The 27850-nt window shown below is 39.9% G+C and overlaps 1 protein-coding gene across 1 annotated transcript; it reads left to right on the top strand.

The window, feature by feature from the left end:
* Nucleotides 1-1997: 1997 nt before the first annotated feature.
* LOC145769197 (complement receptor type 2-like) lies at nucleotides 1998-27828 on the top strand. Its single transcript, XM_082580786.1, has 27 exons — nucleotides 1998-2089; nucleotides 2366-2473; nucleotides 2911-3083; nucleotides 3873-4124; nucleotides 5184-5333; nucleotides 5808-5976; nucleotides 6516-6701; nucleotides 7381-7540; nucleotides 8704-8929; nucleotides 9593-9806; nucleotides 11226-11393; nucleotides 11656-11862; nucleotides 12729-12875; nucleotides 13658-13806; nucleotides 14472-14617; nucleotides 15088-15263; nucleotides 15767-15964; nucleotides 16598-16719; nucleotides 17524-17863; nucleotides 18088-18243; nucleotides 18893-19118; nucleotides 19863-20120; nucleotides 20904-21085; nucleotides 21921-22076; nucleotides 24166-24472; nucleotides 27156-27260; nucleotides 27639-27828. The coding sequence occupies exons 2-27, from the start codon at nucleotides 2380-2382 to the stop codon at nucleotides 27826-27828; spliced, it is 4857 nt and encodes a 1618-aa protein (XP_082436912.1). The 5' UTR covers nucleotides 1998-2089; nucleotides 2366-2379.
* Nucleotides 27829-27850: the final 22 nt, after the last annotated feature.

The following is a 27850-nucleotide window of genomic DNA, read 5'->3' as shown; positions in this document are numbered from 1 at the left end:
TATTGGTAGGCCTACAGGGACGTCTTTAAATGTCGCAAACTTTGTAAAGTTAAATTGATAGCTATAGGAGGTTTTCTTAGCCTACATAGAATAGATAAGAGCTTGTGCAGTTTGTAAACTAGGCTATGACTTTGAAAAAAACTTATGCGATTGATAGCATTAAGGTTTTCTTAGCCCGCATAGAATAGATACTGTATGCTAGGCTGCTATTATTATTGTAAAAGGCTCCTATTGGGACAGATAGAATTTTTTCTAGATGGAAGATAATAAAGCTAAGGTTAGAGAGCTTAAACCTTAGCTTTAAAAATAGGTTATAGCTATCAATTCAACTGTGCTAGGTTTGCGATATTTAAAGACACCCACCTACAGTACGCCAAACAAAGAGAACCTGATTTGACGTCTGTTAGCGTCAGTTTTTTGCTACTATCAACTGTCTATCAAATTGCATCTGTAACTACATAAGGCTACATGCAGTCGTAATGGACACAAAATGAAGGGTTTGCTGTTGCTTGATTTAATTTCATAGAAATCTTGGAGATGGTATACAAGTCTCCCCTCCCCCCCTGGTAACTCATGACAAATACAGGACTCCACCAAACATATAGGGTGAAACTACTTTACCTTTGCTTTACTGTTCACACACTTCAATCCACATGTTTTGGTCAATTCCTCTTTGTCATGAGTTACCAAGGGGGGACTTGTATACCAGCTCCGAAATCTTTATCCTCGGACTGAGAAAATTGCTTTGCTTGCGTAATTCTAGCAGTTTTGCATACTTTAGAAGCTTTCAACCAGTGACACAAGCATGTTTACTGAGATTAACACTTGAAGTTTTTTTCTTGTTCTTGAAGTGTTGTTTGTAAATTATTTCATCCATTAGGTGCTGCTGAATGATGAGCTGTTGAAATGGATTGTTCAAGCACATAACCCTAGACTTAGAGTTAGATCAGGTTTACTTAACCTTCCTGTTACTTCATTTGCAAAATTGGACGCTCATCAAACTGAGCTATCGGTATAGACTTTTTATTAGGACTTAGGAGTTATAAATATCAATGTACAAAATGAGAAACTTGCACAGTCGCGATGTGTTATTGGCACATTAGGCTATGTTTTTTTTTATTTTTTTTATAGGCTACTGCAATAAATTTGTTCTGTAAGTGGTGTAGCAACCAGGGCAATGGGTCATGTTGGATTATTTGGTGCTACTATTGTAAACCACAGTTTTATTTTATTTTAGCACATTTAATTTTGCATGCATTAAGCTACAGGTAGTACATATAGTGCTCTCTCTTCGGACTACTACCTTAACGTGGCGAGAAAGTTTCCGTGCCTCAGTGACCTCCAGAGCGGTACTGGTGGGAGCTAACTGCTCCCAGAAGGATCACCCATGCCAGGTTGGTCAAAAGGTAGAGGCTAGACAAAACATAGTCCAAAGTACCCAAGTCCCCAACGGCGGAACAGGCGGATGAAGCCAGCCAAGCTCAACGACTGTGAAGGCGGATGAAGGCTGCAGCATGCCACCAGCTCCAATCGTCTTGGCTTGCCTTGCCATTGGATAAAGCTGATGGCTTTGTCAAGTTTATTTGTATATACTTGCTGAGTGTGTGCCATCAAGTCCACGCTAATCAACTCACAAACAGGCGTCTTTGCAAGCCACTCAAACTTAACGGCGATCGATCAAACTCACCGTTAGCTTTTTATTTTTATTGCGAAGGCCATCATCCTCGAAGACGAGGGATAGCCATCATCATTCATCATCACATAATATGGTACTGTTGAATAAAAATGTACGTTAGGTTAGTCATACAATGCAATTCCTAAAATATAATATTGCTGCTATTTTAACTTTTAGACAGTGATCCATAAGATGTTTATAATGGTTTCTAAATGCAAGGCATTGATTACCTCAATAGAAGCAAATGTATTGTTTATAGTAAACACATATTGGCACGAGGTAGAATCTTGGATATAAAACGAAGCGCTGTGGTTGAAGATTTGTTTGAATTGTTTCTTTACAACATTTTAATATATTAGTGGAGTATTTATCAATTGTGGGTGGGCTGATTTCCTTCAACTGAAGATATTCTTTGTGAGTATCAAGTATTTTCTTTGCTTTTTTTAGTCTAGCTTAGTCTACAGCAAGGCAATGGGGTGCCCAGAAGTAGTTCTGGATAAATTTAATTTTTACGTACTTTAATTATGATACTTGCTGTAATATTTTTATTTCATAGTCTTGGTCCATTTATGTTTAGACTACCAGTATGGTAATCAACAATTTGGCATACCTCACCAAGCCACCAAGTATATAACAAACAGTAGGCTACTTATTTGTCACTTTATTTGAGTTACAATTTTTTTTTTCAAGATTGATGCAACATTATGGGAGATATCAAATCTATCATATCACTCAAATACATTGTATTTATTGTGGTTGCTTTTGTGACTGCTGTATTGATCAGTGGGCTCGCTGTTGGTGAGTAGATGCTTTTCTTTTTTTGTTGCTACAAACCACAAGCAAAAACAAATATCTTAGATATGTCATTCAGAATTTAAATATCAGTTTCTCATTATTTTCTGGCGCTATCTAATAGACATGTTGTACATATGGTAGATATATATACTTTGTCTTGCAGGCTATACAGTATGATATAGCCTCTAAAATGCTGAGAAAACAGTTTTCATTTAAGTTGTGTTAAATTTTTGTATAAAACAATTAAACATGAATAGTTGCAGTGCATGTAGGTACAGTATCACCAAATACACAAAAATATAATCATCAAAGTATTTGTGTGTCATTAGCGTGTTAGTGACTGATATATCAACAAGACAGTTGGGACAATCATAACCATTTCTCTTGACACTATAACATAGATAGTGTAGCTGTAAAGTTATTTTTTTATTTATGTGTAGGATTAATTTTATATTATCAACAAACATCGGAAATAAGAGAAATGGTGGTTCGTCCGTACTATGCCAGGCTCAGGGTTAGTGAAGCCGGTGGCCAGAAGCTGCACTGGAATCCAGTATTCACTGACCAAAATGATTCACAGACAAAACAATCCATAGAGTTTGTGGAATTTTATGTATGTATTTCAAGTTTCAGATTCAGTGAACTTACGATGTAGTTTTAAAACAGTGAGGAGAAAGCTTGCAATATTTTCTCAAAGATTTTCAGAAGCATGCATTTCTCATGTTCTCTATCTTGATTGACTTGGGAACCGACATGTTTTGCTCAAATGTAAAACATGAATTCATAGAATCAAATTTGATTGGAAGCCAATGCTAAATTTGTCGGAATGGCCCGTTTCGGCGAGTCCAATTTGGCTAGTCTGATTCGGCGAGTGTCCTATTCGGCGAGAGCCCTTTTCGGCGAGTTCCCTATTCGGCGATTTTTTGAATTTTTTTAAAAATTATTGGGTACCGTAGCCTAATTATCATTGCCGTTTTAGGGTTCGGGGCTGGGGTTAGGAGTTAAGGGTTGGGGTTAGAGGTTAGGGTCTTATTTTAACGTTTAGCGTTGTTGAAACGATGTAAAAGCGGCAATGATAATTAGGCTACGGTACCCGATAATTTAAAAAAAAAATTTCAAAAAATCGCCGAATAGGGAACTCGTCAAAAAGGGCTCTCGCCGAATAGGGCACTCGCCGAATCGGACTAGCCGAGTTGGACTCACCGAATCGGACTCGCCGAATAGTAGCAGACTCTAAATTTGTACCCTAGGTTATTTCATGACTGCAGGCCACAGCAAACATAAACCTCAATGCATGTCGCTTTAACAATTAAACGACATGCTCCTCATTTTAATATTGGCTTTAATGATGATCATTATGTTTACAGAGTGAATAGCTACATAACTTTGTGTAATTTTTCAGCTGTCTCAAGGCTTGCAACCTGCCTCCCAGCTCGTACAGTCTGTGAAAGTCAAGAAGTTCTCTCAAGATCAATTTGCTCGCTTGGTGGGGGCAGAAAATCGTGGAGTTCTGGTTACCTTTCAGCTTGAAATAAATATAACAGATCAGACAAAAGATTATGATCTTGAAGAAAAAATTCGAGATGAAATGCTTTATGCCTTAAATGCCTATCAGCAAATGGAGGTTGACTTGGAAGAATTTGAAATACAAGATGTATATGGTTTACATTTTACTTGTTTCTTAAACGTAGTCTAATCTTTAACAGCTATTGCTGTTGCTTGCCATGTGTTTGTTTGTTGAGCGATTTTGGCTCCTTTCCTTGGCTCACGTTGAGGGTGTCTTGAATCACAATCAACTTCCTTGTTTTTCAAGGAGTTCTTGTTGTCCGAACGCAATTCGTTCAACCCGCAGGGTTTCTGGCTTATCCAACACGAGAGCAGAGTGCTCAGTGGTTACAAACGATGTCAAGGAAGTACGTTAGTATCCTTATCTCACTCCTCTGCTGACTGCCAAGCAGAAGTGAAGTTTGGTGCCATTTTAAAAGGCATTTGATATGAACCGATGGGAATCGATCTCACATCTAATTGTTGTGCAATAATCGAGAAAGTGTTAAAGTTTATCAAATCGATACACACACAACCTAGCAAGATTGGGCTAATAGGGTTGATAACGTTAAAATCAATTTAAACTGTTTGATTTTAGACTCATAACCTAAAATAGAACTATTGCACTTTTGATCTAATTTTATTACGTATTGGCTTGCCAAATGTTTATTATTTGAGTTATTGTTGTGCTAAAACAAAGGCAGTCTGTTTTAGATTAAATTTGAGCTGCTAATTCGTTGTCTTTCAATATGTGTTCTTCTTCTTCAACAGATTGATCATGTTTGATCAGCTGTGATCTCCCTTATGAACTGCCTCCATTTTAATATATGTGTAATGTGTATAATCTTTAATATGCAGCTTTCTTACATGAAGCTATGTTCTCTTAACTTAAAACCAGCTTTTCATTGATACAGTAGAATTCGCCTATAGTGACTTTGGCTATAGTGACACTTCGCCTATGGTGACACCTGTTGCAAAGTCCCGTTTGCATACCCAACAGTTGAGTACACTTCGGTTATGGTGACACTTTTTCCGCGGTCCCTTCAGGTGTCACTATAGGCAAATTCTACTGTAGTACCGTAACTATAACAATTGTACATTCAACATTTTTTGCAAATGTACTTTATGTTATTTTGTGCTTGTTATCTAAGACTTTATGTTAATATAGAGGCCGTTGCTTCAGCCGAGATTTTATCAATCGTTTGAGTCGTATCTTGCCAGTGGGGATCCTGGTTTGGATTTGTCCAGAGTTGAGCTGTTGGGGCTGGTCTATCCTACTGATGAAAAACTTAGAAATGTGACCTGCCCACCTGTCGAGGTATGATGGCTATTGTTAAATTACAATCTCAAGTTAGACCCATACACTTAAAGAAAGTTGCTATTATTATCAAACAATATGGGCTCCTTCTTTGGACTGGCGCTGAGAGCGTCTTCGAATCGCTTTCAACTGCCGGGTTTTGAAGGGGTCGTCCTTATAGGCATTTTGCATTTCGTTTAACCCAGAGAAGAGCGGGCTTGCCCACGACACCGAAAGTAGAATGCTCTGTGGTTACGAACGACGTCGGGTAAGTTCACACTCACCCAGTTATGTAGAATCAGGGAGAGGTTGTGTTGGAAGTTTGACTGGCAGAGATGATTAAATTGGACATGCCAGGCCTTTTTAATGGCCTAATAGTTTGCTGTTGTTGTTCAGCGATAACTGGATGCGGGACCAACTTTACTCCAGCATAGCCTACCTTAGAAGTTTTTTTAAAAATACTTTTGAGATTAAAAATAATATTTTTTGTTCTAGCAACCTCAGCACGGTTCTGTGTTCCCTCTTGGTTGTACGCTGACTAATTTCAGCACACTGACAGATACTTGCACCTTTGATTGCGGCATCAACCACACACTGATTGGTGCAGAAGTGGTCTCCTGCTTATCCACCGAGCGCTGGAGCGACAGTCTCCCTGTTTGCAAAGGTCATGAATAGTTTTTTTGGTTAGCCTCTGTTCTTGTGTCTGTTCCAACAACCAAAATCTTCTTTTTGTAAACGATGAAAAACGGATTGGTTGATTGTGTACATCTGTAGAGCACAGAGTAATGGAAATCTTAGACTAATGCCTTTGTGGATGTCAGTTTGTGAATTTAAAACTCATTCAGTGCAGAGTGTTGTGTAGTATGGTTGATAGTTAACACAAAGACTGAGTTTTTTCATCTAGTTATCCAGATGTTTACAACTTTTGTAAATAAAGCTTTTTCTATAAATCTGTATGTTAATGACAGCTTTTGAAGTTAATAAATTGACTGCGGAAAAACAATTCATCGAACAGTTTTTTTTATCGAAGCGAGCGTACGAAGTTGCTGCGATTGAAGACAGACTCCACATTGGTTATCACAACATTGAGTCTCGCCTTGATTAAGGTTGTTGTCTGCGATGAATTGTTCCGCCACAGCATTTCACACGTAGGATGGCGTATGAGTTTTCATAGCAAAGTGAATTATTGTAATTGATGTATAGGTCAATGCCTTCCTTTAATCAAGATACTGGGTGTTGAGATCACGCCGTTGTCATGCCTAGAGACTCCTTCTTTAGCTTCATCAAGATGCTACTATTATTGCAATCCGGGTTTTGTGTTGGACGGCACACCTTCTAGAGTTTGCAAGCCGGATGGTATATGGAGCGGTGGATCTCCGATGTGCAAACGTAAGACTTTCAAAGTTAAACAGTTAAAACTTCTGTTTTTGCTACAAATGGTAGATTCAAAGCGTCCAAGCCAGTTGAATGCTTGTTACAAATACGACATTTTATCAACATTAAACGCTCTGTAATTGCAACTTGATTTGGTGTATCAATATTATACAGTAGAGCCAGTTTTTTAATGTTGTGATTTTAATTTACCTTCATTGAAAAGTAAAACTCCCAAACTTACTACATCCTTGTACACCATGTAAAAGAAAGTTCTTACATTGTTACAATCAAGGTTGTAATGGGTAGCTGCCCGGGGACCAGGGTAGCTACCCAGGTGATCTGGCTTTTTTTTTTTATAGAAACCCCGTTTTTTTTTAAAGGAAGTAGCTAGACCTACAAAACTAGTGTTGCCAGATGAGAGAATTCTGCTCTAATTTCAGAAAACTGCAAAGCTGTTCAAGAAAAAAACTTATGCCAACACCTGTAATGGAACATAGCTTTTTCTTAAAACTTTCAAAAATTTAATTTTCAACAACTAATCAAATAAGTACTGCGAAGTTTGGATGTTTATCGAGAGTGTGAGTAGAGTATTAAAAAAACCTTGATTTTTTTTACAACCTTGGTTACAATACAATCAGTAATAGCCTAGTATACAGAACTTCTATTAAATTCTATCTTTAAAATTTGGTTTCAGGAACCTGTGCGGCCTTGAGTGTTCCTGATAATGGGCATGTGTGGCCGAGGTCTTGCACATCTGACCCTCTCATTCCAGGCGGGACCACGTGTAGTTTTACTTGTCGAGAAGGCCATACGCTCGCGGGAAGTCCGTCTTTGTATTGTGACATGGATGGCAGGTAAAGGGGTCAGGGTTTCAGATATTGTTTTCATTACGACTTTTATTATATCCAGGCTCATGTCTGGTAGTTGAAAATCAAGATCATTGTTTTTCAACAGGGGTTCCGCGGAACCCTAGTGTTCCACAAAACGTATAGTAATTAGTGGGGTTCCGTGAACTTTTTTGGATGTAGTTGTGAAAATTGTGAATTATGAAGAATGCCTCGAGCAGCATGGAACCATGATGTCAGAAGATTGAAAAATAAATGCAAGAAACACAGAATCATTTCTCATTGGATTTTTTGCTTTTTAACTTCTATACAATAGTTGTGTGCTTATTGAAGTGTCTAACTGGAGAGAGTGTAACAAGGAAATAATCGATTTTCTTGCAAGTGATACGTTTCTTTAATTTTTGTTTAAATAGAGTTTTATAACAAATGCAAAACGTGTATAAGGGATTCCAGTATGGAAAAAACGGTTGAAGAGCACTGATCTAGATTAGGAGGACGGGAAGGCAAGGAAGTTCCTGTCCATCTTTAAACATGCCATTAGTAGTATCTTGCTGAGGCATACCGTAGCCGCGTGCTTTCAATGGGTGTCGAACCTTTGAAGCTTTGCTCCGATAGTTCAGTTGGTCAAGCGCCTGACTTTATGAACAGAGAAATGGCAAGATCAAACAGCGCTTGGTTCGACTCTTGAGGTGTGCGCTCGAGCAACGCTTTTCAAGGACACCTGTTAATTCAGCGGCTACTGATAGTTGGAATAGCCTAATTCGCAAACAACGACACTTCAACGATCGGAAATGTCTTGTCGTTAAATGTGATTAAAGTTGTACTGATGGACGCATTTCCTCTGTGACGGAGTTTATTTTGCAACTGAAAATAAATTGAATGCACGTTCACTTTTAATTCAAACATGTATTTTGTGTAGAATTTGCTTGCATTAGCTCATTGTCTTGTGGAAAATTAATTTCATATAGCTGGCGTTGGCTAATAGAGATTGCTTATCAATTTAGTTGTCATATGTAATTAAAAATAAACAATTATTAGACTTTTTACTTTACCAACCAGCAAATCAGTCCTTTACCACATCGTCTTCAGACGTTGATTCGACGTAAAAAAGAATAATTTGCTGGCTGGGTTAGAATGTACTTTCTCAATGAAATTCTTTATAAAAATGGCAGTTGGAATTTTCCCACACCAACTTGCCGGAGAGGTTGCGTACCTTTGTTGGCACCAGCCTATGGTGAGGTCTTCCCTCCGGTTTGTTCGTATCACGTGATCAAGGATGGAAGAAGGTCTGTTGTAATGGAAGGTGTTGTGTGTGACCATTCATGCAACGATGGCTACAGATTAGACGGCTCTCCTCAGAGAATGTGTGGTGCTGGCGGAATATGGACAGGGACAGAGGTGATATATTCTTATTTGTTCTTTGATGTTATCGTAGCTTTTCTGAAATGGTGTTGATTTTCGGAAGTGCAGTTTTATCTTTTATTCAAACATAGCAAGTATTTTGTGACTTTATTGATTTTTGCTGCACTGCTATTCAATTGAATCATTTTTTTCCTGAGCTAGTGCATTTTAGGTCTTGATTATTCAGTAGGTTGTTTTTGTTTCAACAGAGGAATACGCATTTATTTTAAAACTTCAGTTTTAAAATTTGTTCTACCTGTAATTTAGTTGATAGTCTTCTGCAACGAAATTGTACACTGAAAGATTCAACTTGCTGTGTTACGTGGTCATCTGGGGCGCATAAGAAGATGGCCTGTTGCTTAGGCTCTGTTTCCAAGGAGCATGTAGGGTAGACCTAACTGGGCCGCCTTGTGGGAACATTTTATTATTTCGAGTAACCTGGTCCTTTGTCATGGATTACAGCACAACATACATCATTGTGCAGTTTTTCGACATACAGGACATGCGGACTTTACAGACCTTAACACTGTGTCAATGCACTAGTTGCAGCAGTCGGGGTTGCTTGAATTGCTACCTTTCATGCGAGAAGAAGAACGTTGAATCAATGGAAACAAGACTACTTTTACAAGCTGTGATAACAAGGGTATGTTTTCTCATCAGGCATATTGCTCGAGGTTGTGTCCCCCCCTTGTGCTTCCGAGGTTGATGATGTCTACTCCACACTTCTGTACATCCGCCAAGGATTCTCTAAAGATAGCCGAAGGTTTGAAGTGCCACTTATCGTGCCCGAGCAGCTACAAGGCTTCTGACGACAACTTAGTTGCGTCTTGCTTGTCAAACGGAACTTGGAGTCCTATTCCTAAGAAATGCTTACGTAAGACTCTGCGACATTTGTACATTGGAATTAAGTAGGCTGGTTGGTTTTGAATCTTTATGCTCGGACTGACAAAACCTTGTTTGGTTATTTCTGGTAGTTTCGCATCCTTGTAGAGGCTCTTGACACAAGGCCGGTTACCAAGATTAGCAGAGTGAAGTTTTCCGATTGTTAAAGTGTTGTTGCCGGGGAATTATTCCATTCACTAGATTCCGCTGAATGAAGAGCAGTCCTGAAATACGTTGCTCATGCGCACACACCGAGAGTCGAACCAGCGCCGCGTGATCTTGAGCCGGGCGCGTAACCACTGAGTAACGTAACTGCCTAGGCTATTGCTGTTCTTCATGTTAGTTATCCCAGTTTTGATGCAAAGCATAAGAAGGTTTGTTTGGTGCCAACATTCTGCCTATCGCCAATGATTCATTGAACAAGTTACAATTTGTCCGCCCCGATACCTCAGTTGGTTAGCGCGTGGTTTTGTGAACGAAGAATTTTCAAGATCAAGCGGCGCTGGTTCGACTCTTGGGGTGTGCGCTTGAGCAACGCATTTTAAGGACTGCTCTCCATTCAGCGGGAACTAATGGATGGAATGATTCCCCGGCAACAAGACTTCAACAATCAGAAAATTTCACTCTGCCAAGCTCGGTAACCTGCATTGCGTCAAGAGCCTCAACAAGTATGCAAAACTACCAGGAATAACCTATCAAGGCTTTGTCAGTCCGAGAATAAAGATTCAAAACCAACCAACCAATCCGCAGACCTCGTCCATTTTACGCTTTCGCAAGGAAGCTCATTACCAAATCAATCTTTTACATTATTTCAACGTTTGCAACTTTGCATGCGTTTGCAAACGATGCATCAAAGTAAAAACAACATTTAATTGCTGGATTGGTGGAGTCCACCATATTTTATGTTAATTGCTTGTCAAAGTATAGGGTGTAGGATTGATGTTCAAGAGTCTTTAAGTTCATCTCCCACCGAGAGCACGTTGTTGTGTCACTCTTAGCAAGGTGGCACTTGAAAGTACTGTGGATTAATTGCGTTCTGCCCTCACCAATGTTGTAACCAAACGCGAGCTCACATCTGTTCACCACTGGCTCTAAGTTGCTTGTAATCAAGGCATGTGGCGAATGTTGAAAGCATCTATTTAGCAATTGATGCCTCAGTTTGATTCTCACCCTGGGCACTGTGATATCTTGGCTAGATATTGAATGACAAGCTTAAGCGTGGACACGAAGATTGGCTTCTTTGTCTCCCAATCCACTTCATCTAAATCTTCAACCATCGAGCAATGATTTCACTTCGACTAATATCAATACGTGTCGTCAGTATACTCTGGTACCTCGTATATGGTAACAAGTACAAATCAACTAGTTTTTGCGAGTGTTTAATTATTTTCTCATCCCACATTATGTGTAGGTATATGCCCGGCACAAAGCAAGGTCCAGAATGGAGAAATACAACCCGCTCATTGTTTGAACGGAGAGGTCTTAACAGAAGGAATGTCTTGCACTGTGTTGTGTAGCAGCGGTTTCACATTGCGTGGCTCTACCACCATTACATGTCTGACAAATGGGAAATGGACCTGTAAGTTTTTTTCAATTAGCTCTACAAATTTGAATGCATTCACTGCGCTGGTGAGATTTTTAGGTCGAATGCAGTTAGCTCTCTATCAGCTCACTCTATGCAGTTAGCTCATCAATCTAACAACGTTGAGTGCTTACACAAAAAGCGATATTTTTTCCTTTCTTCATCATACTTGTTCAGTTATGTTTGTTTCGAGAAAAAATGATGATGCTTTTTGTTTTTGTTGTGAGAAAAATGAAAGTTAACCCTCCTCAATTGGCAGCTGCTATCGCACAGTGTCTGAAGAGATGCCCCCGTCTCGTTGCCCCAGCTCATGGTTCATTGTTCCCTGGCAATTGTTCCGTAGCATCTTTGTTCCAAGGAGAAGAGTGCCAGTATCAATGCGATACCGACTATGGTCTGGTGGGATTGGAGTACCGAGTCTGCCTCACTGATGGAACATGGTCGTCCCACGAACCTTCTTGTATTGGTATGTAGGGCACCTGTTAGCTCAGAGGTTCTCAGCAGGATTAAATTTACCCCCAAGGGTAAATGACATTTAACAAGGTAGAAAAATTTATTGAAACAAGCATTTCCTATTTTTGACCGAAAAAAAAACTGATAATAATGATGCTTGTTGTTATATAGCGTTGTATCTTAGCGCAGCTCCTCAGCGCTCCAAAGCAGACTGTGTCAGTACAGCCGTATAGAGAGGCAACTGAGTACATTATTATCCATTCCATTGCTCAGTGTCAAACAGGAATAAGATTCAGTATCATTTTTAAAAAGTCTTTGTTATGACCCGACAGGGTATCGAACCCATGCCTACCGATTTAGAGGTGAACCCACTAACCACTAGGTCAGCTAAAAAATGTATAGAAAATTTATCTTTAAAAAGCCGACAAATGTTAATGAGAGTAAAGAGTTGGTCAGCCATTGTGTCAGATGATAGTTGTAGTCTTTCTAAATTAACATTACTTTCGGGCAGTAAAGCGTTTAGATTTCTCATTTTTCGATTTTATGCGTTATTAAATCTTTGGAATGCTTAGCAATGTTTTAATCATAAAGTCATGTTAATTCAAATGATTGGCGCTCTTGTTGGTAGTTTAATCCGATATTTATGTGTCGTACCTTTGAAGGCCTAAGTAGCTTATGCTCAACGAACGCCAATATTGATTTTTAGTGTCTACAATAAATTTATGAGTGAAGGAAACAGTGTCAAATCAAAAACTGTTATTAGCTGCAAATTGATACAGCATTTGTTGTACACGCTTTTTCAAAACTTTTAAACGTTTTCTATTGATTCTGGTATCACATTATAGTAAGACATCAGCATCAATCTTTTTTTCATGACAGTTGAAAAACAGTTTGTGATCCGTCAGACTTCGGCTGACCATGATATCTGCTTGGATGTCAATCGAGTGACTTTTTATGTTGAGAAGAAGTCGATTAGTGACTGTACATTAAAAAACAGGCTGCAAAGATGGACACTGCTAAGCGACGGTGAGAAAGGTTTGGTTTAGTTGTTTGTTTGAACATTCTCTTTGTTTATGGTAACGAGATGGCCATCTTTGCCTAAATTGGGGTTGAGAACAGATTGGACATAAAGCCTCTGTAGATGCTGTTTGATACCTTTTATTTGTGAAAACTGAGGGAAAAGAACTACACGTGTGCTCTCTACCAGTGCGTAAGTCGAACTGATTAAACTTAACATAAACACGTTGCAGTCAGCGCAAGAATGTAGCTTCGGGAGAATCGGACATTCCTCGCGCTGATTGCAACAAGTAGTGCTTCCAGCATATTATTGCAAATACTACAACAGATGCTAAATCTCAGCATTTAAGGAGGCTTTGAACCACTGACAGAGGCTTGGTCATCGAGATTGACAGAATGAAGTTTCTGCTTGTTTGTTGTTGTCTGTAAAATTAAATCATTCCATGTTATGAGATGCCGCTCAATAGAGTGCTATTTTTAAGGTGTTCTGGTTAAGCGCACATGCCAAGAGTCGAACCCTCGCTGTGGGTTTTCATTGTTCTTATTGTTGTTTTCTGGAGCGAGGGGTTAATGTTTTCTAGAGTTTTGTGTTATGTTTGCTGTTGTCTCTGCGTATATTCGTAGGTTATTCGCAGCTGTGCTTTAAAAGAAATCTGAATTTGAATCTTACTCAACACCTGATCTCAGTACGATTTTGCATGGGCAACATCTCGTAGGCCCACTGACACTCAAAATATACATACAAAGTGCATAAGGAGTTTATATTAACTGTTATTGTATGTTCGGGACAGGCTTGATAAGGAATGTGGGGATGCGTCAATGCCTTGCCGCTGAGCACATTCAAGCCGGTTCTTTCATTCGCATAAAGAACTGTGATGCGAGCGACGACAAGCAAGTCTGGTCGTGGGAGGATAATTCTGGACTCTCTGTTCTTCTTGAGGTAATCTTAAGTAACTTGTTTTTATTTTTAAAGAAGTAGACTAGATACAGACCGTTTTGCTCCGATTGTTATGTTTTAGCTGTCTTCAGCCAGCGAACATTGAACTATTTTGAATTTTTGGATGAACTGTATAGAAAACTTATGTGGTACCGTGATGGTACAGAACTTGAAGATTGCGAGTAGAAGGTTGCACATAGCTCGAAGCTGCAGGTTTTCGTCTGACTCTCTTCAGGAGCTATCGTCAGAATGAAATAAGCCTAAAAGTGGTGAGGTATTTATAGTGGAAGAAAAACGAAACGTCAGTTCGGCTGATCAGAATAATTCAAAATTAACGAAGAAGTTTTAGGCATAATTTTGAAACTTTGTTAATTTTGAATTATTCTGATCAGCCAAATTGACATTTCGTTTTTCTTTCTCTATAAATACCTCACCACTTTAAGACTTATTTTATTCTGACGCTAGCTCCTGTAGAGAGTCAGACAAAAACCTGCAGCTTCGAGGTACCATAAGCGACCTTCTACTCGCAATAAAACGTATAGAAAAGCGGACTCAATTACAACGCACCTCTTCGTTGCTTCCACCTGTCTCTTGTGTTGCGTCATTGATTGTAATGTTATCGCAACGGTCGCAAAATAAAACAATACTTTTATTATTATCCCACTCAGGGCACTAACTTGCAGCTCGGTTACGGATACGTCGGTCTTGGTAAGGTGATGCTCATGGATAGGACACAGGTAGGACTTATGCCCTGGTACGCTTTGACTGGAGGTGGACAAATGCAATCTCTTTATGACGTGTTCTCTCAAGAATTGTAAGTAGAGAAATTAGACAATTGTCAAGTTACTGAGATCTTTTCATTATTTAGCTTTGTGTTTTTGTTGCATTGAAATTCTTTTTAAAAATGCTACTTCACAACAAAACAAACACTTTACATTCAACAGCTACAACGAAGCGTTTCCAAATGAAAATACATTATTTTCAATTGCAATATACAAGTAAAAATAAAGCATGTGCTTATGTGCCAAGTTAACAAGCAGTTGCTTCTTGAAGCTTGTTGAAGCGAAATAGAAAGTTATTTTGTTTTTGTGTGTCGTCTCTTTTTTGTCTTTTATGTTTGATGATGTTAACAAATACCGGTTTCAGCCCCTTAGACTTTCACTGCATGTAACGGTCTGCCATGCTCGGATTTCTAAACCTCTGCTACGTTGACGTGTATTGTTTTTGCTGTGATGGTCAGAAATAATAACAACTGAACTGAATCTTCAAGTTTTTCCCGCGCAGTTGTCAGCGTCTGCGAGCGCCACAGTTCACTTACGTTACTCCTCTTGCTTGCACGGAGAACCAGACCCTCAGTAACGATACCATTTGTGAGTTCTCTTGCTGGCCAGGACGCAAGCTTTCTGGCGAACCCCGGCGGCAATGTGAAAGTGGCAGATGGAATGCAAGCTACCCCACATGTAGGTTGTGGCATTTTTTGCTAGAAATATTGTCTTAGACCAAGAAAGTTTCTGCAGAAGCTTTTGAAATATAATCTAGAACTATTATTATTTGGTTTGCTTTTGAATCTTTGTCCTCGGACTAACAAAGCCTTTGATTGGTTATTTCTTGCGGTTTCGCATATTTTTAGGGTAGAGGTTTGAACCATTGACGCAGGCATGGCCACCGAGATTGGTCAAGTTAAGTTTCCGCTTGTTAAGTGTTCTTTGTGAATTATTCTATTCACTAGGTACTGCTGAATGAAGAGCAGTCCTTGAAATACCTTGCTCAAGCGCACACCACGAGAGTCGAACAAGCGCCGCTTGAACTTGAGTCGAGCGCTTAACTACTGAGCTATCGTGGAGAACCAGACCAAGTTTCCTGTTCTTTATTAGACTGTTGTAAGTTGTGTGGTTGAGTGGTGAGAGCCTCTTCAGTTTGAAGTTTAAACCTTACTTACACTTGCATTTACTTCAAACAAAAGGCGAGCTTGCCTGCCCCCCTCTGTACGACCCTCCGGTAGGCAATGGTTCCGTCACAAACAGTTGCACGAGTGGACTCCAGTCTAAAGGAACCATATGCGAGTACAAATGCAATCAGGCTAGCTATAGCCTGGTGGGACAGAGCCGTACCATATGTCTTGGTTCCGGGACTTGGAGTTACTCAATGCCGGATTGCATAGGTGAGCTTTGCTATTTTTTTGCATTTCAGACCGGTTATCGAAGCACATTCAGTAGATTATTATCAGCCCTCATCAAGGGTGAGCAACCTCTTTAACAAAGGCTAGTCAGGAAAATGTTATGCTTACTCGGGGGCAGCACTACCAATAAACACTGATTCATAATTTCAGATTTTATTAGAAAACCATTGCAAGAATGTGCAGATAGGAAATAAAATTAATTTAATATGAATATTCAAAAAGAAGTAAAGTGAGAAAGTTGATGCGTTTAAACTGGAAACTGAAACAAAAAAGTTCCAACACGATGAACTGTTGCGTATCATTATTTAGGGATAATAGCTGCACGAAGAGGAAGGGCCACATAAAAAGTGGAAAAGGGCAACACGTCGCCACCGCTGGTTCACATGGTCGGACGTTCAAAAACTTATTCCGGCAAGAAATTCAAAACACGTTTCCAACGTGAAAAATATTTCGGAAAGGTTCCACACACGGATACCATTAAAAATTAAAAAAACAAAACATTTCAAGTTCAGCAGCTACAGTTAAAATTACGTTATTTCGATTTGTTTTGTTTCAATCGCACGTGGCAACGTTTTGGCAACGTTGATTTTAAGTTGACAATTTTGTTTCATCAAGTTTACTGCCCCAACATATCGAGTGTGCCAAGCGGTGTCATCTATCCTGCTGACTGCACCACTACGTCCAAAAGGGTCGGTACCGTTTGTCGACTCAGATGCCAGTCTCCGTTCATGGCGAAGGTCAGTGCTACCGAAAGCAGGTTAAAAGCTTGTTGCTAGGTTGATGAGTACAAGGCCAGGTGAGTTAGAATTGTTTCAAAGAATAAAGTGTTTCCACAACTAGATAGGAGAAATGCAGCAGTTTGATCACATGAGTTCTGTTGAGTGCACCCAGAAATAATAAGAAAAAGGCTGTAACAAAAAGCTCAGCAGCTGTTCTCATTAACCACGCATCAATATTGCTACGCAGATACAACAGCAAACATTCGAACTGATGGATGTATTACGACAGTTTAAAGCAGTGGTTCTCAATATTTTTTTCTATGTCGCCCTTATTGCTCTAAAACATTGTTTTTGCCTCTTTTTAAGAATGGCTATTCCAGGATAGGCTATTCCATAAAATGGCTATTCCAGAATAGGTTATTTTATAAAAGCAATAGCCTATAGCAGATTGCATGGTTTGCGGTTCAACGTGATGCATGATGGCTTTTACAAAAATTTAAGAGATTTAGCATAATCTTACTATAAGGTAATGCAAGGGTAGCGAGTATAGCATCAAATCTTCGTTACTGGTTATAATATATATTTTCACTCCTTTCGAATTTTTTACCCCCACCAATTTTAAAATAGTTGAGGACCATTGGTTTGAAGTATAATGTGTTTGAAATGCCGGTATTCTTGTGAGAAGGCAGCAGATTTGCTATTATGTCTTTTTATCGTACCGAGACGTTGACACAATTTACAAAGGGTGACTTTCATTTTTGTGGGTTACTTCTCACAAGAATAACTAGAATTTGATCTATAACCACGTTTGTCCGTTTCCAGGCTGCAGTGTCGGCAACTTGCGAACAAACGGGAACCTGGTCTACGACTAACTTTGTGTGCGAGCGCGGTTGCCCTGATCCTTTGCCGCCTAGCGGGGAGGGCGGGAATGTCACTTGCAATTCGACTGAATTGTGGGAGAACGATGAGTGCACATATTCCTGCGGACCCGGGAGTCATAGAACGCTGGCGCGCTTGCATCCGTCTAACGGAACGTACGAGTTGTTGGCGGATCCTGGTCCTACCAACACCATAAACAGAACTTGCATGCCAAATGGTTTGCTTAGCGATATCCTCCCATTGTGCGTGTCCGTATGCAGCGCCATGACTGTGCCCGCCAATGGTAAGTGCTTAAAAATCCGTCCTTTTTACATTGATTTAACATCTGCATTATACAATAGCCTACATGTTCTAAAAAAGAGTTTGAAAACAATGTTTCCAAAGTGTTTCGCAACCTGAGCGCGTGTGTGCCTCTGCTGGGCATCTGTTAGCATCTTCATCTGTGGTTTACACGATTTTCGATTTCTTCTTTAAAACTATTTGTAGTAAGTAATTGCGTTGTCATAGGAACTCTATCACCGATCGTCGAATGCTCAAGCAACACGTCATTAGAAGGAACTGAATGTACCTTGTCATGCGACAGTGGCTTGGGAGTAAGAGGCGAAAAGGTTGCGACTTGCCAAAACGATGGAACCTGGTCCAATGCTGGCTTTTATTGCGAAGGTATACGCATTTCTTTATGGCTAACAACACAGTCAAGTCGATTCTATACTGTCATTAAAACACTTCTTCTTCTTTCGTTTGAGACTAGATCAAATTTCAGGGCAGGTGGTGGAGAGCCAGGTGAGTGTAGCTTCGTCCATTAAAACACTAAAACAGTATGAGTGAGATAGTTACTTTGAGATGGCACTAGGCATTTGCACAAGCAAAAAAAGGCGTAAGAAGCAGACTTAAAGCTGAACTTGCAGCTTCAAGTAAATAAAATCAGCCAGTTAGAAAACTTACATGATTCATTGATAAAGCTTCCGCAATGTCATGGCGAAAGAATGGCTTCTATTTGAATAAGATACTGAAGAAGCAGCTTTTACCGCGGCGAAAGCTTTATCAATGGATTATACAAGTTTCCCAACCTGACTGACTTTATTTACTTGTTTTGACAGAATCCTTCCCAGACAGCAAATCAACCGTTTTTTCTATTGATTCAACGTCTGTAGACGTTAGATCAAAGTAAAAAACGGTTGATTTGCTGTCTGAGTAAATGAAGGATCCTTGCGTAACTTTTAAGAAACCAAAACATAGATAGACAATAGACATCAGTGCCCATTTTGCGCTCATTGCTGCTTTAAGCCGATGTTTGAACTTCTATTTCCAGCTGAGCAACAATTTCTGATCACCAATCGGGATGCTACCCCGCCAGTTTGTTTGTACGTGAACTCCTCTTTGAACCAAGACGATGCAAAGTACGGATACGTTCATAAAATTGAAGACAGTTCTTGCAACGGCAACGATGATGCGGTGTGGACATGGTTCAGCAGCCACCAGTTACAACACGTTCAAACCGGTTTTTGTCTCACTGTGCTTGACAGAAACCACAAAAGGTAAGGATACCTACGTTGTTGCAACCGAACTTACTTTAAGAAAAATGTGAACACTATAATATAAACGACGACCTTTTAGAGTACATGCATAAAAGTGAGACAAAGTCCAATTTGAAATTCTTTTGTTGCATTTTTCCAGTTAGAAATTCTTATGTTGCATATCGCGCGATTTCGGGTATTTAACCCTCATCATTCGTCGTTTATATTATAGTGCTCACATTTTTCTTAAATTTTTGATGCTTTTGTATCTGCTTTACGCGGATCCCCGATTGACTCTACGTTGATAGGGGTTTAAAGTAATCGCCCCCCTTTTTTTTAAAGAACTTACTTTAGTTTGGAATTTATTTCTTTTAAGACCTTTCCATTCTATTTTGTTTATGAAAAAAGAAAGAACTGCCTGCTTGTTACTTGCTTGTTAAACTAATTAAACATTAATTGCTGTCACCGGTGTCTTGGATGAGGGAATCTTTATCCTTTGACCGACAAAGTTTCTTTCGAAGCTAAATCCCGGCAGCTTCACATGAGGGATCTTTATCCTTTAACTGACAAAGTTTCTTTGGAAGCTAAATCCCGGCAGCTTCGCATGCTTGTGGAAGCTTTCAGCAAGTGTTGTCAATCGCGTAACGCGTTACATTGATCCAACGTCGCAAACATACATGCAAAAAACGTTTGATTTGCTGTCTGGGGCGCCTTGCCTTTATTGCGGCACACCGGCCTCGGTCACACCCATTTTCTTTTTTCCAGATTTACGCCACTGATCGTCAGAAAGTGTTCCTCTGTCGATGATCTTTCCCAGCAATGGTACTGCGCACAATTGAACTCCAAGCTGATCGAGCTACCAACGTATGACTTGTTCATTAATTTCGGTGACTCCGACTCTAATCAAACCATGGCGTATCGCCATCTTATTTCAAAGAATTTCGACAACAAGGAAGAATGGGAGGGAATAGATGTATCTAACAGTAGCGTGATTGCTCCATTATGCTCGCTACACACAAACAAGTGAGCTAAACTTAGACATATTGTATGTATTTTTATGGCTTTATATCCTTTAAATCTTTTAACATGGACAAATCAAGATTTTGTAAACTAAATAAGAACTATGGACAATCGATCGTTGTGAAGACTCACAGTAGCCGACGCCTTATTCAAGCATGACCGATGATGGTGTTCCGTCGCTGATATGCATTGTTCTCAGCGCTTTACAAAGCAGACAGATGAAGATGGTGTTTGAGAAGAACGCTGGAGTTGCGAGTGGAAAGACAAAGAAAACAAGGAAGACCCAAGAAAACGTGGAAAAGGCAAGTTGAGAAGGAAAGCAGCAAGGTGGGCTTGACAAGAGAGGACTCGTTGGACAGATCGATGTGGAGGCAGGGTGTAAAGGCGATTACGGCACTTGGGGGTGAATCCGGCCACCTTCGGTAACGGGGACATCACCGGATTACAACTAGACTACTACTACAGTGTCAGTGCGTCCGTGTGGAAGCGCAGACGGGTACATTATTATCCTGGATCTATTCTTTTTGCTGAGTGGCAAGCAAAAGTAAGATAAAGTACGTTTTAAAGTTCTTTGATATGACCCAACAGGATATACCGCACCCATGCCTAAGGATTCGTAGGCAGAGACTCTAACAGTCTAACTCACACTAAACCGTAGGATATATTCAAAATGCGTATGTTAAATTTTGAAGATTGGACAACAACCATGACAACAACTGTTTTGTACAAAGTTTGTATTTTCACGTGAAGATTTGACAGCAAACGTTATTTACAACTGTACAACAGATGTGCACCTTTCCCTCTCCCCATTGAAACTGTGTTCAGTCCCGCCAAATGCGACGGGCGGATGGTGATTGAGATCGGGGAACAATGCACTGTTCGCTGTAAACAGAATTTCATCTACCGCTTTATCTTTGACGTAAACGTGACAGCAACCTGCACTGCAAACAAGGAATGGGACTATGGAGGTTAGTCGTCATCGTCATCATCATTATAGTTACTACTACTGTGATTATCGCCATTTTCGTCGTAAGCACGCTTTATGCCCGGTAGTCGAAGACTTGGATTAAGTAAACAGGAGAAGGAAGCCAATCTTCGTGTTCCTTTGCGTACGCCTTTATGTGTTCTGTCAAAGACACAGCTGCATGATTTAGAGCGGTGTCGAACCGGCGCCCTGTCAAGCGTTATTATCGTCAGTGCCATCACTACATCACCACCATAAAAGTATCAACCCTCTGCCGTAGAGGCTCAAGTACATATTCAAAGCCATGTTTCCTGGATTGCTTGTGACTGGGAAGATGGTTTACAATAAGATATAAGTTTGATGGATTATACTTTATCGTCCTACAAACACATGTAACCAAATAATGCAACCGGATTGAAAGTTTTATTTAGATACTCTAAGAGTCTAAAAAGTGATTGTTAATTGGTTTTGCATCTTTATCCACGGACTGACAAAGCCTTTGATAGGTTTTTCTCAATAGTTTCGCATACTCGTAGAGGCTTTTGACGCAGGGTCGGCTACCGAGATTGGCGGAGTGATGTTTTCGATTGTTGAAATGTTCATTGAAATGCGTTGCTCAAGCGCATACCCCCAGAGCCGAACCAGCGCCGCGTGATCTTTGAGTCGGGCGCTTAATATCTAAATAAAATAGTATTAAATTTGCTATTTTTGCATATTCATGTAGTTTTGGATTTATAGTCAGTTCACGGCCTAATTTCACATAATCAAAAGCATTTGTTTTTTGTCTGGCATTTTGTGGACTAGCTCGATTGTTTTACTTGATTGTGACGTCGTTTCAGCGTTGAGCTTTGCACTTCCTCTTGAGTGCAAACAACCATGTCTGCCGATGACCATCGATCCATCTGTGAGCTTCAGCTCAGCTCTTTGCACAAACGGTTCTGCCTTTTTCGGCGATATTTGCGAGTTTAATTGCACTCTTCCCTTGCAAAGGATTGGTATGTATGCTTGTTGTGAAAATGAAGTAGGCTGCTACCAATTAGCAGCTACGTTCCACAGCGTAATCAGTGATTTGTTCCACGGGCCATTCATAGCTGCAGTGCCAAGCATACCTCTCGTTGCACATTTTGACACAAAATGCTCTTTGACAGACTGCAAGTTTCGTAGAGCTTACCAAGGGGGGAAGTCCCCTTGTCGCTTCCGTCACTGCCAACTTACTGGTCAAACGATTCTGACAAATCATTAGGCCTACTTTGCGTTGACATAACTGTGCATGCGTAATCTGTTATCAAAGAATGAATAAAAAAAAGTAAGCATGCAAAAAGATTATTTTTTTGGAAGCCACCGCGCAATGTAAATTATAAGAATGAAAGCGTTGGTGAAAAGCGTTAGAATGAAAGCGTTAGTGAGAGTTGGATCAAATTATTCAAACGAGTTTTTTGTGAAGGTTGGTGTACACCAAGGATCAGTTTTGTCACCTCTGATATTTGCTATTGTGGTTGACGTTGTAACTGAAGGAGTGAGGGAGGGCTTATTGAGTGAAATTTTGTATGCAGACGACCTGGTCTTGACAAGTAATAGTATGGAGGGACTGGAGAGAAAGTTTGAGAAATGGAAAGAAGCATTTGAAACCAAGGGTATGAAGGTGAATCTTGAAAAAACAAAAGTGATGGTGAGTGGAGCAGAAGGAACAGTTGTTGAGAGCAAAGTAGATCCCTGTGGAATATGTGGCAAGAGAGTGATGAGAAATTCAATGCAATGCAAGGAATGTGGAAAGTGGGTACATGCAAGATGTGCTAATGTCAAGAGAGCCGCAACAAGATTGGCGAAGTGTTTTGTTTGTGGGAAATGCAGTAAAGGAAGGAATGAAGTGGAAGGCCATGATGATGAGTTCTGCCATGGCATCGAAACAGTGACAGACTTCTGTTATCTGGGTGATCGGATAAATGGAAGTGGTGGATGTGAAGCAGCGGTGACAACAAGGGCAAGATTGGGCTGGGCAAAGTTCAGGGAATGTGGGGAAATGTTGTATGGCAGAAAATTCTCACTAAGGATGAAAGGGAAAGTATATCGGAGCTGTGTGCGGCCTGCAATGCTATATGGTAGCGAGACATGGATATTGAGAGAGAGTGAACTGGCAATCCTGAGAAGAACGGAAAGGTCAATGGTGAGAGCAATGTGTGGGGTGAAAACGAGAAGGGAAAAAAGGACTGAAGAATTGTTGGATATGCTAGAGATGAGAGAGACCATAGACCAACTGGCAAGGGCAAATGGAGTAAGATGGTATGGACATGTGATAAGGAGGGAGGAAGGAAGTTTTCTTAGAAAGGCACTAGATCTAAAGGTGGATGGGAAGAGGAAACGCGGTCGTCCAAGAAGAACGTGGAAACAACAAGTGAAGGATGAATTTAAAAAAGTCGGACTGAAGGAGGAAGATGCAAGGGACAGGGTGAAATGGAGAAAAGGGATTAAAACAATTGCTGCGCGGAAACAATCGGCCACCCCCACTAGTGGGGAACAAACCGACGATGGATTATGATGATGAAGAATGAAAGGCGTTTGTGAGAAAGACAACGTTGCTGGCAGCACAAATATGAAAACATCTAGCCTCCAGTGCAGTCTTGTCAATCGCAACTTGCACATCTTGCAATCAATTCTATGCAATCAAAATGCTAGTAGTTCTGAGATCGATTCCAGGTCGGGTCAAACCAAAAACTTAAAAAACGGTACCAATTGTATTCTTTCTTGCATAACGCAGTGAGAATAAGTCGTGCAATAATATGATGACATCGTAAATTTGGTGTAAAATTAAAAATCGAGTGGTGCATATCCATTTCAATTTCCGCTCAATCGCAACAAATTTCACAATTCCTCACAACTTTGTTATCCTAGAAGAGAGTTTATTTCTATGCAATTTCTATATAATATGGCCGTAAATTCAAATTGTCATTTGATGCATTTTCTTTGCAAACTGCTCTTGAGAAACATTTTACTGCCTAGCCCTTACGGACTAATGATTTGCTTCCAACCTTAGTGAATTTTCAATGAAATCATTTATTTAATCATGCGTTACACATTTCAATTCAGGTGCCGCGTATTCCATCTGCGGTTTGTTTGGAAAGTGGTCCGATCCCTCTCCAACATGCAGACGTGTGTGCGCTGCCCCCTTGAGCGTCAATGCACCGGGCAACACTTCCCTCATCAATGCCATCTCCGTCAATTGCCCCACCTCAGGCGACAGATACGCACCCTACATAGTAGATGGTGATGTGTGTGATTTCAAGTGCGACCCGATGTACGTACCGTCCACGACCCTAACAAGACGCTGCTTGACAACAGGAAACTTCGACGTACCCTTTCCTACCTGCGTAGTCCCCTCAGGCGTCCCCTACACGTAAGTACGAAAGCAGATATGTAAAACAGACCGGTATGCAGTGGCGGATCCAGGAGGGAGAAATCGCCCCCCCCCCCAAAAAAAAAATAAAGAAACACAGAAAAGTAACTTTATTTGTGGTACATTTGCAAGATCGGATTAATGTAATCACATTATTATGATTTGTTGAAATCCTCCCTCCCTTAAAGTTACTTGCGGGATCCCTGCGGCGTGTATGTGATTTAAGCGTTTGCGATTCCATCATGCTCATTTTATAGCAGACATTGTGCGCGCTAAATACAGCAGCTTCATCAAACATAAAAAAAATGTATCTCGGATTTGAATAATCTTCTGCAACATAAATGCTTTGAGTTGGAGTATGTCGCTTTAAAATTTTGGCTCTGCAAGCATGCTGGAGAAAACCTTGGCCGTCTTTCAAGAAATGTTGAAGTGACACTTTTCAAGTGGATGCAGATGTTTTGCTTTTGCGCTCCCGGGAGCTGTTTGAAAAGCACACGACGCCTGTCAGAACCGTGCTATTGTGTCAACGTTTTGTGCTGGAGTATGTTTCAAAATTGTTAACTTTTGCTTATTCAAAGACAAAAAAAAATAACTTTAACGGGTCATGTTTTATTACAGAAATATAACATAACACTGGTCAACAAAAAGAATTTTTTTTCTTGCATGGGCTTTGAGAACTGATTTGGGGTAACCTTGGGGTGCTGAATCCGAATCTGACCTCAGATTTATCCTATCACGTCAGGTTTGTGAGATATGATAACAGCAAATTGCTACTTTTGTCAAAAGTGGAAGATTTGGCGTTGCGTTTACCACCAACATATGCAGTGCTATAACGAAAGGTTAGTGTTAGACAGGCCAAAAAAGCTTAAATAAGGTTACTGAACAAGCATTGCCATAGGCCTGTTTAAATCTTTGTGCTTTCATGCAAAACATTGACGGGGGTGGAGGTCAGTTATACTTTTAGCCTCCCTTTTAGCTTGTTACTACTGCATGGTTAATAATGTTGCTTAGAAAACAAATTGGTATCAAAATTATAGTTGGTGGGTGTATTTCAGCTACTTATGTACTACATGGCCTGGATTTCTGGATATAGCACAATGTGTATGTGCAATAAACACAACGTCAAATCTTCCACTTTTGACAAAAGTAACAATTTGCTGTTATCATATCTCTCAAACCTGACGTGATAGGATAAATCTGAGGTCAGATTCGGATTCAGCACTAGGGTGGCTCGTTTTTGAACTTTTTTTAAAAATTCTTTCGGGGTAGTGGGGAAATGGTGCCAATGAGTGAGAAAACGCTCATGACAAAATTTGAGATTCGTAAAAAATTGTCTTCAGCTTCCTCATGGGGCCCAAAAATCGAAAAATGGGGTCAAAAACGCATTTTTTTTCAAAAATATTTTTAGTTTGGGTAGATGCAATATTGTTTAGATGTATCTAATTAGCCTAAGAAAAAAAATTGAAGTCATTTGAACTATTACTTCAGCTTCCTCACAGCTTATGAAAATTCCGATTTTGCTGAAAATTTCGCATTTTTGGGGGTGGTTACATGATACATAATTGCGTTAGACATTTTGCCAGCTATGAAACATCATTGTATTTCTCTTTATAGACCTGCCCTGAGCTGTTGCGTCATTTTTTAATGAAATTGGGTTAATTTGGTAGGAAAAAGTGACGTCTTTTATTTGAATTTACATCACTGACGAAGTTTGTAGTTATGTAACCACAAACAAAAATGCGCAATTTTCAGCAAAATGAAAATTTTCAGAAGCTGTGAGGAAGCTGAAGGAATAGTTCAAATGACTTCAATTTTTTTTTTAGGTTATTTAGATATATCTAAACAATATTGCATCTACCCAAACTAAAAATATTTTTGAAAAAAATTGCGTTTTTGACCCCATTTTTCGATTTTTGGGCCCCATGAGGAGGCTGAAGACAATTTGTTACGAAGCTCAAATTTTGTCATAATTTTTTTCTCACTCATTGGCACCATTTCCCCACTACCCCGAGAGAATTTAAATAAAAAGTTCAAAAACGAGCCACCCTATTCAGCACCCCAAAATTACCCTAAATCCATTGAAAAACTCCATGCAAGAAAAGTTGTGTTGACCAGTGTAATTAAAAAATGAACTCAAACATTTTCGACACGTACGTGTGTTCTCATCAGGAATTACTTACATCTGTCATATACATAAAATGAAAATTATAAGATAAATTTGACTATGCACTGTATCTGTAACGACACTCCGGACGGAAAAGCACAAACTGAACAAGTGATACAAGAATGATGACGAGTAAATTATACGGCGGAAAACAGATCACATGATGTGTAAATTACAGGCATGATTGTAAAGTACAGGCATGTGACAAACAATTAGAACACGCACAAAAGAAACGATGCGCCACAGGCGAATAAGTGACTATTGAGAGACGGATTATTACGTTTGATTCTTGCTAAACAAGCTATTGTTGTACAAGAACATGTCTTCTGTGGCTAAATGTAATAATTTTATGAAGTATTTTTTCTCAATGGGCGGTTGATTAAGTTGTTTTTCACTGAAAATATGGTCAGCAACTCGAGTTTTGATTTAACATCTGCAGACGTTAAATTAAGATAAAAGGGGCGGATTTTGCCAGCTGGGTGAGAAGCCGTGTTAATAAAATGCACCATTTCAACACAGAGAGTCTTTATGCCCTGCAGCACCCTCCCACCCTCAACTGATCGGGAAACTCTCTAAGGAATTCACATGCTTCGCTCCAGGAAACTTATCAAGGAAATGCGCAAAGTATGTTTCTTGTCGCCATAAACTCATCGGCAGATTGGCTTTGATTTTTATGCAACTCATTACAAAAATTGGACTTATTAGCCATTTCAAGAACTCGTAGTTATGATAATAATGCTATGGTTTTATTTATTGTCACTCCACAACAGCTAAGGTCTTTTAGCGACAGGGCTCATGTTTTAATTTTATATCAGGTTTTGCGATGTTATCGCATTATTATCTGACATTCTCACTGCGTTATGCAAGAAAGAATACAATCGGTACCGTTTTTGAAGTCTTCGGTTTGACCCGACCTGGAATCGATCTCAGATCTACCAGCACCAGAGCCGAAGGCGAACTTGTAGTTATAGTGTTTTATTGCGAAGACCGTCATCCTTGAAGACGAGGGTTAGCCATCAGCCTTACCGCATTGTGCCTTGAGCGAATGCAATCTACACATGCTGGATTGTCACGTCTACTGCTAGCTACAATTGCAAGCCCCATTAGAGCAATTCGATCAGCGTCTGATTTTGTCAATAAAGAAACAAGAAGATTAAGCAGACTTGGTTCAACTCTTGAGGCGTGTGCTTGAGCAACCCACTTCAAAGGCAGCG

The sequence above is a fragment of the Aplidium turbinatum genome, chromosome 4 (genome assembly GCF_918807975.1).
Source record: "Aplidium turbinatum chromosome 4, kaAplTurb1.1, whole genome shotgun sequence".
NCBI lineage: Eukaryota > Metazoa > Chordata > Ascidiacea > Aplousobranchia > Polyclinidae > Aplidium > Aplidium turbinatum.
This window is presented reverse-complemented; position numbering and strand designations above follow the sequence as displayed.